Genomic DNA, 11,405 nt, shown 5'->3' on the forward strand with positions numbered 1-11,405 from the left:
CAGTAGACACATTCAAGACAGTATATGCATATACAATACTTCACTTCTAAATACTGCAATGTGGTGTGATATCTACCATCAGAAAACCCTTCTTCATTCTGTACCATCATGAGCTTTAAAATGGGCTTTGATGTCTCAACTAAGTCATTAAAATGCCTTTACCACAGATTCTGATGAAACAAAGGTAAAATGCAGTAGTGCAATTTTTATTCCAGCATCAGTTACAGTAAATTTCATAAACATTGGCCACACTTTACGATAAATGTACTGTATATAATTTGCAAGGACAGTTACCAATGCTATGCACAAATCTAGATAAAATGATCATAAGTTCTCTGGTCTTGAAGCATACCGACACTTACAGGGGTAATGCTCTTCTTTGACGGAATGGTCTTGGTCGGATGGTCTCTCCTTTTTCTTTTTCTGTTACCATTGTTTATTGCGTGCATTAACAAGATACCGTTGGTTTGGTTGTTGGGGTTGTAGGAGTGGTGGAAGTTGGAGTTGTTGTAGGTGTAGTCGTTGGCGTAGTTGTAGGTGTAGTCGTTGGAGTAGTTGTAGGTGTAGTTGTTGGCGTAGTTGTTGGCGTGGTTGTTGGCGTGGTTGTAGGCGTTGTTGTTGGGGTAGTTGTAGGCGTTGTTGTTGAGGTTGTTGTAGGGGTAGTTGTTGGAGTTGTAGTAGAAGTAGTTGTTGGCGTAGTTGTAGGGGTAGTTGTTGGAGTTGTAGTTGGAGTTGTTGTAGGGGTAGTTGTTGGAGTTGTGGTTGTAGTTGTAGTAGGAGTGGTTGTAGTTGTAGTAGGAGTAGTTGTAGGCGTAGTTGTTGGTGTAGTTGCCATCTGTGTTGTGGTTGTTGGCGTAGTTGTCGTCGTTGTAGGAGTAGTTGTGGTAGGCGTTGTGGTTGTTGATGTAGTCGTGGTAGGTGTTGTGGTTGTTGATGTAGTCGTGGTAGGTGTTGTGGTAGTTGCTTTTGTGGTTGTTGATGTAGTCGTGGTAGGTGTTGTGGTAGTTGTTGTGGTTGTTGGCGTAGTCGTGGTGGTAGTTGTTGTTGTGGTTGTTGTTGTAGTCGGAATTTCCCAACACCAGATATAACATCGGAATCCTTGAGCATTCGTCTGAGCGTTGCTGGCAAAAGTCAGGCGAGTCCAACCAGTCGACGTTTTTGTGCCGTCTGGAGTGTCAGTTCCACATTTTCTGAAATAAATATTGAGTTGACATCTGGCAAATTAAAAGAAAAAACTGATAGGTTTCACCAGCCAAGAAACAGTTTCAGTAATAAAAAAAAATCAAGGCTTGAAGAGGCAGGAAAAAGTTAATAAGCTTGTGCTGGAAAATGTTGTCAAGTATGAATTTTTACGTAGTGTTATGCAGAAAAAAGTTTGGTTTGTAAATCACGCAGGAATCTATACGTAAAACGCTATTGAAAAATAGTTTGTGGTGGAAACATACAATGCATTACGAACTACCTATGTAACAATAGTACAATAAAGCAACTGTGATGGCCTGCCCACACAAGCGGGCATGCCGTCGGGAACTTCCATTTGTTTTATATTTTCTCTCGCTTATGAAGCGGTGCTACCAGACGAACGCATCGTTCTGGCTCCGTACTCGGTCGGTCAGTATAGAAGAACGGGTTATGGGAGCAGTGTTTGCCCATCAGGCAGTGCCCCTAGTGTGGACAGGGCTTAATAATGAGCAAAAGAACGTTTTCCAAACAGCAGTTCCAAACAAACTGTCCATAATTCTGATCTGTCTTGACTTATAAACTTGAAAAGTTGTGACTTCAGGAGGGTGGACTAATCTGAAATCTGGACTGACTATTAATATGCTAGACTTTTAACAGGGTGAGAGAGAGAGAGAGAGAGAGAGAGAGAGAGAGAGAGAGAGAGAGAGAAAGAGAGAGAGAGAAAGAGAGAGAGAGAGAGAGAGAGAGAGAGAGAGAGAGAGAGCTTGTGGAGATACTGAAGCAAAGATATACCAAACTCAGACTGAAACAGCGGAAGTGATGGATGCCAAAAACCTGCCTGAGAGCAATACATTGAAAAAAAATTACGAATTAACTTGACTAGTGATTTATATACCTTTCACAAATGGACGGAATGAATAGCAACAAAAATAAGGCCTTAGATCTGTGAGTAAAAGTCTGTTTGCTAACAAAATGGTTGTAAAAATAGATATTTGATTATAGAAATAAATTACTGGCTAAAAGATTAAGAAATTTATAAATTCTAATTATGTACAAAACATTTGGATATGTACTTCATTAAAAACATCAGGGAAAGAAAATTAAATTTACACGTATAAAAGCGTGAAAATATATCTATAGAATTCAGACCGACCGTTACTCCAAATTTCGTACAGAAAAACTATATATCAAAGTGTTAATGAACGAACTTGAGAATCGTCTTCCAATGAATAAAAAAAAAAAAAAAACTATGATTTCCTACTCCGCTCTTGCTCCTCGGGAAGTCACGATTAGACGATCTGCCAAACAGTCCGTGGATGATTCTAATGAGAAGGTAGGGCAGATGAACTGCAAGTACGTTGAGGCTTCAGTATTGCAAGTTATCTCATACTGGCATCTGAAATTGTTAAAAAATACATTACAAAATGTAAAGCATTGTTATTCTATATATGCACGTATCTTTTATCTAAAGGTGAACCAAGAAGGGAAAATAACCAAATCTACAAAGAAACAGACTAAATATGTAGCATTTGATAAGAGGAATACAAACCCATGGAGACAAGATTCAGATCTGGTGAAAAATGAGAGCTTCTTACAGTGTAATAAACGAATTGAATGTCGTAAAACGTGGATTACTAATTACATTGAAAACAGTTTGCAAGCCTTGTAATACGGCATAAAATGACACTCAAATACAACCAAAGGAACTATTCGGGATGGAAATATTTTGCCCTCTTTGTACTTTCATCATATCATAGCTAGACTTATGCTATAATCTTTCTAACACACGCTACTGTATAATCATATATTTCTTAAATCCTAACTAAATATGCTGTTATAATTGTCAAATATAAATAGAAGTTGGAAACATAAAACATAAGAAATGGAAAGTGTGCCTCTGTATCCTCAAGTAAAGGAACATTAGATATATGATCGGTAACTTAAGTCTAGCAATTAAATGTGGCATCTGGCGTGACAGATGCTGTAAATATTCCAGACGCACTCCAGTCGATGTCAAAATACATTTGAAAAGAGTCATGTTAAGAACCTTGAGCTCTCCCATCTTTCCCCAACCACAAATATTAGTCTAACAAATCTTCCTGCATCTTACCTTGAAGAAGAAGGATAATTGGATGGAAAATTCGGCGACTGAACAATAACTCTTTCTCCAGGATTCATGGTATTGACGCTGTCACATGCCAGGGTGTCAAGTCGTGGCGCAGGAGCGAAGGAAGAAGAAATCCTCCCCACAACCACAGCTAACACCCCCAGGAACATTACGAGAGACCGATTCATCCTAAGAACGAATAGATTCCTTTAAGGAAGGGAAATGGCGCGTGGGATAGTGGATCATGCTTGACAAAGGTCGTTAGTTTTTCTTTGAGGAAAATTATTATTAGGGATCATAATAAGTTTCTACCTTTAAGTTTAATTCGCACTTGGCTAACTTAGCCCAATGATGAGCTAATCATGTAACGTACTCTAACGATCGGAACTAGGTGAACAAAATCAAACATTTATAAGCTCTCTCTCTCTCCACAATAATTCTTAAGGAAAAATAGCATAAAGTACAATCTTCAAGTATAAGAAAAAGATCGAAAACTCAACTCACTTCCCAGTGCCACTGCAGTCTCTGCTCAGCTCGAGGGATGTGACCTGCTGACCCACACTCTACTTACATCTTATATGTCTTTACCTCTCAGGTGGCCCAAGGGCCCAAATCGTCATCTGTCAAAGACAAATTGCCTTAAGCAATCCAATTCATATCCGTTGTATAGCTAAATGGTTGAAGGTAGGCCAAACATTCTAGTCAACAAGGTAATGATGTTTGCACAAGCTGTGTTGTGAATTAGAGCATGAAATACGATGTACTTAGCTTTAAATATGAATTTAACTGTTTTCGCCCTTTTTAGACCAAAAGGAAAATATTTTTTCAGCAATAAACTACTCCATCCACGGATAATGTGGTTCTTTTTTTTTTTATAGTTACGAGTAACATACTAAAATTGTCTCAACATCAAACACCGAAATTGTTCCACAAAGTAGTAGGACTTCATTGTTCAAGTATTCCAACAAATGTATGTCCCTATTTAAGTCTCAGTTACGATTTATTATGTAAAAAAGACAGTAGCAATTCGTCTCCTTTCATCGTCAATACAAATACCACTGGGACCCAGACTTTCCAGTTACATTTTCTGGGAATGTGAACAATATCATCTTGATGAAGACAGTTTTTTTACCTCCACAGATTTCAGTTCATCTGATTATCCACCGTAGAGCAGTTAATTCCACCTTACAAAGAGAACAGTGTCAGAACCTTCTAATGTCGCTGTAGAAAGATGGGGCACAAGACAGCCATGCGTGCCCTCTCTTTGCAAAAATCACGAAGCTACATTAATAACTGTAACTGGGTATAGTTCTTTCAATTCTTGTCATCCGCTACGTGGCTCCCTTGCGTTTTTTATGAAAACCTTTAACGGCCTGTCTTAAGGTGCCATATATTGCCAAATTTTTCATAAGAAAAAAAATTATTTTAGAGCATGTTTTTAGTTTAGACACTGATTTTATAACAATTGTTTTTGAAAGTACCGATATAGCCTTATATATAATTTTAAAAAAGTTTCAATTCCCGTAAATAAGTAGGTAGAGGGTCCCAATGCATTACTTTCCCCAGGTCCTACAAAAAAAAATTAAGATGGCCCATAATACTGAAAAAGCGGCTAAGGAAAATATGTCTGCAAAAGCTAATTTGTTCAAACCGTTACTATTCTTTACTTAATAGCCATAGTCATGTTCGCTGATCACGGAAACTAATAATTTTTGCTATGCAGATGACTTGAGTCATTCTCATTCCCACTGCGAAGGCGCCAAGAAAACTGATGACAATTTGTAAAGGCTTTGCATTAGAACACACCACTATAGAGCACCAGTAAAACTGTGAGCATGTTGATTTCTTGTAACAGGAAAACACAGGAATATCTAAGGATTTCACTGCAAAATGATTACTTACACTTTATACATTCATTCTCGTATTTGGGCCACAAAATTACCAGTAACAATATAAGTAATGAGGCTATTGAACAACTGCGTCGAAATTCTGTGTAAGAGGGAATATTCTCATAACGAAAAGTTTATTTCTGCGATGATGACACTCAAGTCCGGTTATTCAGAAATGTTTGCACGACCATCTTCACTATTGCAAAGCTAACACACAGGAAGACGAATAAGGTGTCATAATATAATAGAATAAAGTTTGTGACAATTGATTTGCTTTGCCTTGGCGCAGTATATAGGTTGGGAGTAACCGGGGAAATCAAATGAATGTTTTGATACGATTGCTAAGTTTTATGGCACAGAATACTCTAAAATAATTTTCTAACTTTTTCTTTTATATGTTTTACATTATCTGGAATGTTATGTAGTGGGAGAATATAGTTTTTACTGAGCCTACGTTTTGCTTATTTTATAGTCCTTTCATGTGACTTAAGATTTTTATGCATATTTGTAAAATACATATTAGGAAGCATTCCTTTTGTTTTGATATTTGTATTTTCCTGTAATATTTCTTAAATATAGCCTTTCGCCACCACTTTTTTTTTTTGTAAAATAATGTTTCTGAATTCATATTCGAAATATTACTATTATTATTGTTACTATTATTATTACCATAATTATTATTATTTCGTAAGACCCCCCCTCAAACAAACTTTATTTAATAGAATGGTCGTCTGGATGCCGTTTAATTTACAGTATATTGTAGTTTCTCAATCTCTAACGAATTTCTTCGTAGCAGTAGGTAAATCACGCAGAAGCTGTCCAGAGATCATTTATTCCTTGACGTTTCGGTAGAGCTTTCTACCTATTTCTAAAGACAAATGAAGCCAGGGGTACATCTATACCATATTTATACCCGCAAGCGGGCTTACATAAATTTTGGCCATTTTTTATTGGTTGCCAAAGCTTATTAAAATTAATACTGTCGTGAACCAGTCCTCACCTAAGTGTCTGGGAATATCTGAACGACAAGTTTGGTTTGTGAATAAGCGATTGCCTTCGTCAGTCAACAAACAGTCTAGTGATACATCCACCTTCGTTAATTTTACGGCAACACGGACCTTTCCTAGATAGTGACCCCCAAAGGTTTTAACCCGGTACGTATCCAACTATGCGGCGTGTTTAGTACAAGCCCGCTGGGTATTACCGTAAAAACAAAAAAATTCGGCAACACTGTACAGATCCGATGGCCACCTATTAAATGACAAACTCGAAATACAGCGTAAATCTCCTTAGGCCGTACAATCCGCTAGTAGATGGTATTTAAAATAATGTAATGAAATTCCTGAACTTTTTGTGACATTGTTTACTGTTATTTCTTTTTTCTCCCTAGGGCCATACTCTCCCTTAGGCACTACGAGACCCACAAACTCGCTCGCCATAAACAATAACGATTTCATACGGAGTAATCCAAATTTGCCAAAGCCACGTCGTCATATCACTCAGAAAATAGGAAAATCGTCATTATTTCTAGCAAGACTTGATATTTTTAGTCCTCCCGATATCAAGAGGGAGCTTACTGTACAGTCTTAGAGATCAAATTTCGGTGCTACTGTGGCTTGTTATCTACGAGTCACCTACTCCGAGGTGCTAGTACTAAACACGAGGATCAAAGTATTATATATGCTTATTTCTATATTGGGTGGTCGACAAATTATATTAATAAACGGTATCTTCGTGCGGCCGTCTACTTTGCATTTACCATACGGTGTTTAGTACTAGCACCTCGGAGTAGGTGACGCGTAGATAAACCAAAGTAGCACCCAAATTTCAAGAAGAAAACAACCAACATTCAAATTACATCTTCGCTCAAATAACTGTAGTTGCTCTTGTGCTGACTCCATCCGTTAACCTGTATTATATGCAGAAAGTCACTCAAATATTCTGGACATCTATTCTTGATAGCTTGTTGAGTCATCATACATCTGAACATTATAGCTTTGAGAGGAAGCCTGTTCAACCTAATACAAGGGTAATCCTGTCGTGCGGTGCAACACCCTTTACTAATCAGGCCATTCAGTTTAATAAGTTTTGCAGCTTCTTAAGTCGCATCTTAGGCATATTAAAGTAAGAGTTGCACTTGTCCACTCCGACATCCTTTTTTTTTTTTTTTACACAAAAGACGTTTTAACAACGCAATATTTCTAGGATGATGGCCGGTAACCCTTACATTATTTTTTTTTTATTTGAGCACTAAAGGACAAATTACAGTCCAACAGTACACCTAAGCCACGTATTTTCCAGTGATCAAAACAATAACTATTACAATTTTTAAAATTATCTCATCTTTACTGCATTACATATAACCATTTTCTAAACTGGTCAGTCATTTCATTAGTAAACAATACCGTATCTCATTGCGGAGCCCTTCCTTAGAATTACCATATTTATATTTAGCTGAATATCAGGTTTTTAAACTGTTTTTCCTTCCTACCAACAAATTCAGCGTTATTTTCATTTAACTTTAATTCCTTTAGTATCATTCATTCCTTACGACTGGTAAGAACGCCCTTTAGTTTCTGTAAATGGACGGTTAACGAGAACTTTAAAAACTTCGCAAACCTAAACCGTTTATTCGATTTTTTCCTGATTTCACCTAATGACAATAATGAAATGCAAGAGCTAATTTCTCTACGCAGAAAGTTTCACTGTTGGCGACAGATATTACTTTTTAAAATTTGCTACTGTAAAAAAAATACTTTTTTTTACACTACAGTAGACTTAAGTTCATGAAAAACGTGTTTTGTGAAAAAATTTTGAAGCTTTATTAACTTCGCTAATGGGAGAACGATCGTATTCTTATATACTTTTTTCCGATTATATGAACATTCAAAGGACATGAACTGAAACAAATATCTTTTGAGTTATAACAAAAATCCTATGGTTGAACTAAACTATCTTGACCTACCCTCGTCTCCATTCAGTCTTAACTAATCACCCACTGTGTATCTCGTCCAGCTCTTTTCAAGGTTCTAATTGGATTATCCAACTTTAATTACACTTTTATTCTTTTTTCAGGTTTCTCTTTAACACTTCACGTCGGAATACACGAACAAATGAAACCAAACATCGTGTACGTCTTTGAATTTCTAAAATGTTCAAACGAATTGATGTGTACGTCTTAGTAACTTTTCCACATCTGGGATATTCTCCTACCGGGACTAGAAACTGAACCTGCTTAGGTTTAGACGGTTCCTCCATACTTTTTCCATGACGTTCAATTGCGCAACAACGCTGTAGATTTTGATTTTATGTTCACTTTATCACTTGGGATTAACAATACAGTCAATGGTCCTACATAGTTCGACATGCCATTCGAATCTAATACTTGCTTCTTTAAATTTTTAATTATTTCTATCTTATACGATACACGATAGAAGCCCACACTGTTAAGCGTCCAGTAAACATCCCTGACACACGGCAACAGACGCGAACAAGGATTTTCTACCCTACCAAATGAAACAACTCGTCCTTGTTTCATGCTTTAAAACACTGAATGAACCAGTAGTACGTGGCAGCAAAAAATAAAATAAATAAATAAATAAAAAGTCGAATTATTGCGTAAGTGGTAGTAATTACATGGCGAATTTGTAAATTATTTCCTGACAGGGGCGTTACTCGTGTGGGGGCGTCCCTTCCCCAGTCATATTATCACTTAAAAAGAAAATGAATAACTGCTCACAAAACTAGCCTGAGAAGTCCCTTGTATTAAAATCAAGTTTTTACTTAAAATGCTATTCCAGTTAATTACACAAATTATTTAAGATTTATTAAGAAACTGGATTAAATAATAGTTACATTTACCGATGGTACAGCACATGACCTTGATAAATATAAATCACCTCAGTTACTGCGCATTCCGGGAACAGAAACTTTAAAAATGAGATGATTTATTTTCTGACAAATCATGCCAAATATTTATCAATTTGTCACAGCAGAGACGAACGTTGCGGTTGGCACTTGTGTCTTACAAATACAGTATTGACAATTCGTTTGGGGATTTGACTAATCCACCCAAATTGCAATTGCTTCTTAATTTGAAGGTATTCAAAGCTCTCCTTTCATGCGCCAGTTTAGAACTGAGTAGTTTATGTGCTCCGAAAGCAAATAGAAAAAAAAAATACATTTACTTAATTCGGAAAGTGTGAATTTGATTTCATCATAGTAATCAGAAGCTGAATTTCATTTTGCAAGGGTCAACCGTAAGATGTTGCAGGGAATTGCTCCGAGTACAGGAATTTGAGTTCGTAATTTTATCTCTAATCTATTTTGGGAAGGGATTTTAGCGTCCTATAGGGATTTTGATAAACTAACATTTTCGATACATGCCTTTATCGTAAAGACATTATCGAGAGAATATATTTGACGAGCTTGATGTATTTTGACAGAGACCCTGATTCGGTATTTCAGTTCTTCGAACTAGTTAATCTCTACGTCTTTTACCATCCTTTCTTTCATTTACAGTGAACATCCAAACTTGCCTTCCATAAAAGTTCCTTTCAACATCTTATAATAGACCTCGCAAAATTAAATTCAGCTTCTGATTACCATGAAATAATATTGTCTTTTCGAATTAGGTAAATGTGTTTGTTTTTATTTGCTTTCAGATCACATCAATATATATATATATATATATACACACACACACATATATATATATATATATATATATATATATATATATATATATATATATATATATATATATATATATATATATAATTTTGGCTATATAACAAAGCAATGGGGCACTTCGACCCATTTAACGCTATGACTGATTGAGGAGGGAGTTCTGAATGGTCCGACAGCAATAGAGAGAGATCCAGAAAATAAATGAGGGGACGTACAAGGATATGAAAGAGGAACTGTTATTGTAAAAATTAACCATTAGAGAGGCATTGAATTGAACTGAATGTAGAATTTAGGCCGGCCAAAGGCTAAGCACTGGGACCTATGAGATCATTCAGTGCTGAAACGGAAATTGACAGTAAAAGGTTAGAAAGGTGTAAAAGGAGGAAAACCTTGCAGTTGCACTATGAATCAATTGTTAGATGGTGGAAAGTAAGATGGAAGAAAGAATACATAAGGAGGTAAAGTAAAAGGAACGAAAGGGGTTGCAGCTAGGGGGCCGAAGGCATGCTGCAAAGAACCTTAAGTAATGCCTACAGTGCACTGCACGAGGTGCACTGGCGGCATTACCCCACTACCGGAGTGCATTAGAGAGGCAGGACAGCAAGATGTAAGAAAAGAAATGGGAATGGAGGTAAAGGCTAAAAAGCATGGGCAGCTAAAGGCATGCTGCAAACTCCTTTGAATAATGCCTACAGTGCACCATGTTTTTTAGCTGTGCTTAGAGCATCAGTTGGATTTAATCCATCCTTGCTCATAGGGATTGCTTGAAAAATTTGTCCCTTGGTGAACGGTGAAAATTGGCATTAGGTAAAGTTTTAAGTTGAAGAGCTATGTGGGAAGAGGCTAAAAGGGAACAGATGAAAAGTAAAAGGCAGAAAGTAATGCATCTGGAGCCAAAAAAGAAATACTCAAGGGGTCTTTAGTGCCATCCACAGTATGACAAACAAGGCACTCTGTAAGTGGTAATCCTTTGCAAGGATGACTGAATTAAACACTATATCATCCTTTGAGTCATAAGGAATGATATAGTATTTAATTCTGTCATCCTTGCAAAGGATTACCACCTACAGTGCCTTGTTTGTCATACTGTAGATGGCACTAAAGACCCATTGAGTATTTCTTTTTGGCTCCAGATGCATTACTTTCTGCCTTTTACTTTTCATCTGTTCACTTTCAGCCTCTTCCCACATAGCTGTTCAACTTGAAACTTTACCTAGTACCAATTTTCACCGTTCACCCAGGGACAAATTCTTACCTGATGTCCATCTCATTAATGACTGTTCTTACTTGCAGTCCTTCTAAAAAAAAAAACTCTGTTCTTACCTCTTCTCTATATGGCTTCTCCACTACCAGTAACTTGAACATAGAATTTTGGCCAAAGGCCAAGCACTGGGACCTATGAGGTCATTCAGTGCTGAAATGGGAAGTTAGATGGAAAAAAGACCATATGAAAGGAGGTATAGAAAAAAGAACGAAAGGGGTTGCAGCTAGCGGCTGAAGCCACGCTGCAAAGAACCTTAAGTACTGTAATGCCTACA

At 36.9% G+C, this 11,405-nt stretch overlaps 1 protein-coding gene across 2 annotated transcripts; it reads right to left on the reverse strand.

The window, feature by feature from the left end:
- Positions 1 to 187: 187 nt before the first annotated feature.
- Positions 188 to 8,924, reverse strand: LOC136851581 (salivary glue protein Sgs-3-like). 2 transcript variants are annotated; one of them, XM_067125858.1, is made up of 5 exons: positions 8,144 to 8,924; positions 3,794 to 3,909; positions 3,293 to 3,478; positions 2,444 to 2,578; positions 188 to 1,190 (listed from the first exon to the last, which is right to left on the reverse strand). In XM_067125858.1, the coding sequence occupies exons 3-5, from the start codon at positions 3,475 to 3,477 to the stop codon at positions 449 to 451; spliced, it is 1,062 nt and encodes a 353-aa protein (XP_066981959.1). In that variant the 5' UTR covers position 3,478; positions 3,794 to 3,909; positions 8,144 to 8,924; the 3' UTR covers positions 188 to 448. The 2 variants fall into 2 exon arrangements, with proteins under 2 accessions (XP_066981959.1, XP_066981958.1); XM_067125857.1 differs by lacking the exon at positions 3,794 to 3,909.
- Between the last annotated feature and the right edge of the window lie 2,481 nt (positions 8,925 to 11,405).

This window comes from Macrobrachium rosenbergii, chromosome 23 (genome assembly GCF_040412425.1).
Source record: "Macrobrachium rosenbergii isolate ZJJX-2024 chromosome 23, ASM4041242v1, whole genome shotgun sequence".
NCBI classification, from domain to species: Eukaryota; Metazoa; Arthropoda; class Malacostraca; order Decapoda; family Palaemonidae; genus Macrobrachium; species Macrobrachium rosenbergii.

Bases quoted from the DNA above. Each gene is read 5' to 3' on its own strand.
- LOC136851581 (XM_067125857.1), bottom strand. From the start codon at position 3,477: ATGAATCGGTCTCTCGTAATGTTCCTGGGGGTGTTAGCTGTGGTTGTG. The intron at 2,579-3,292 runs GTAAGATGCAGG...TAACAATTTCAG, and splicing joins AATTATCCTTCTTCTTCAAG to ATGCCAGTATGAGATAACTT. The intron at 1,191-2,443 runs GTAGGAAATCAT...TATTTATTTCAG, and splicing joins TCCCGAGGAGCAAGAGCGGA to AAAATGTGGAACTGACACTC.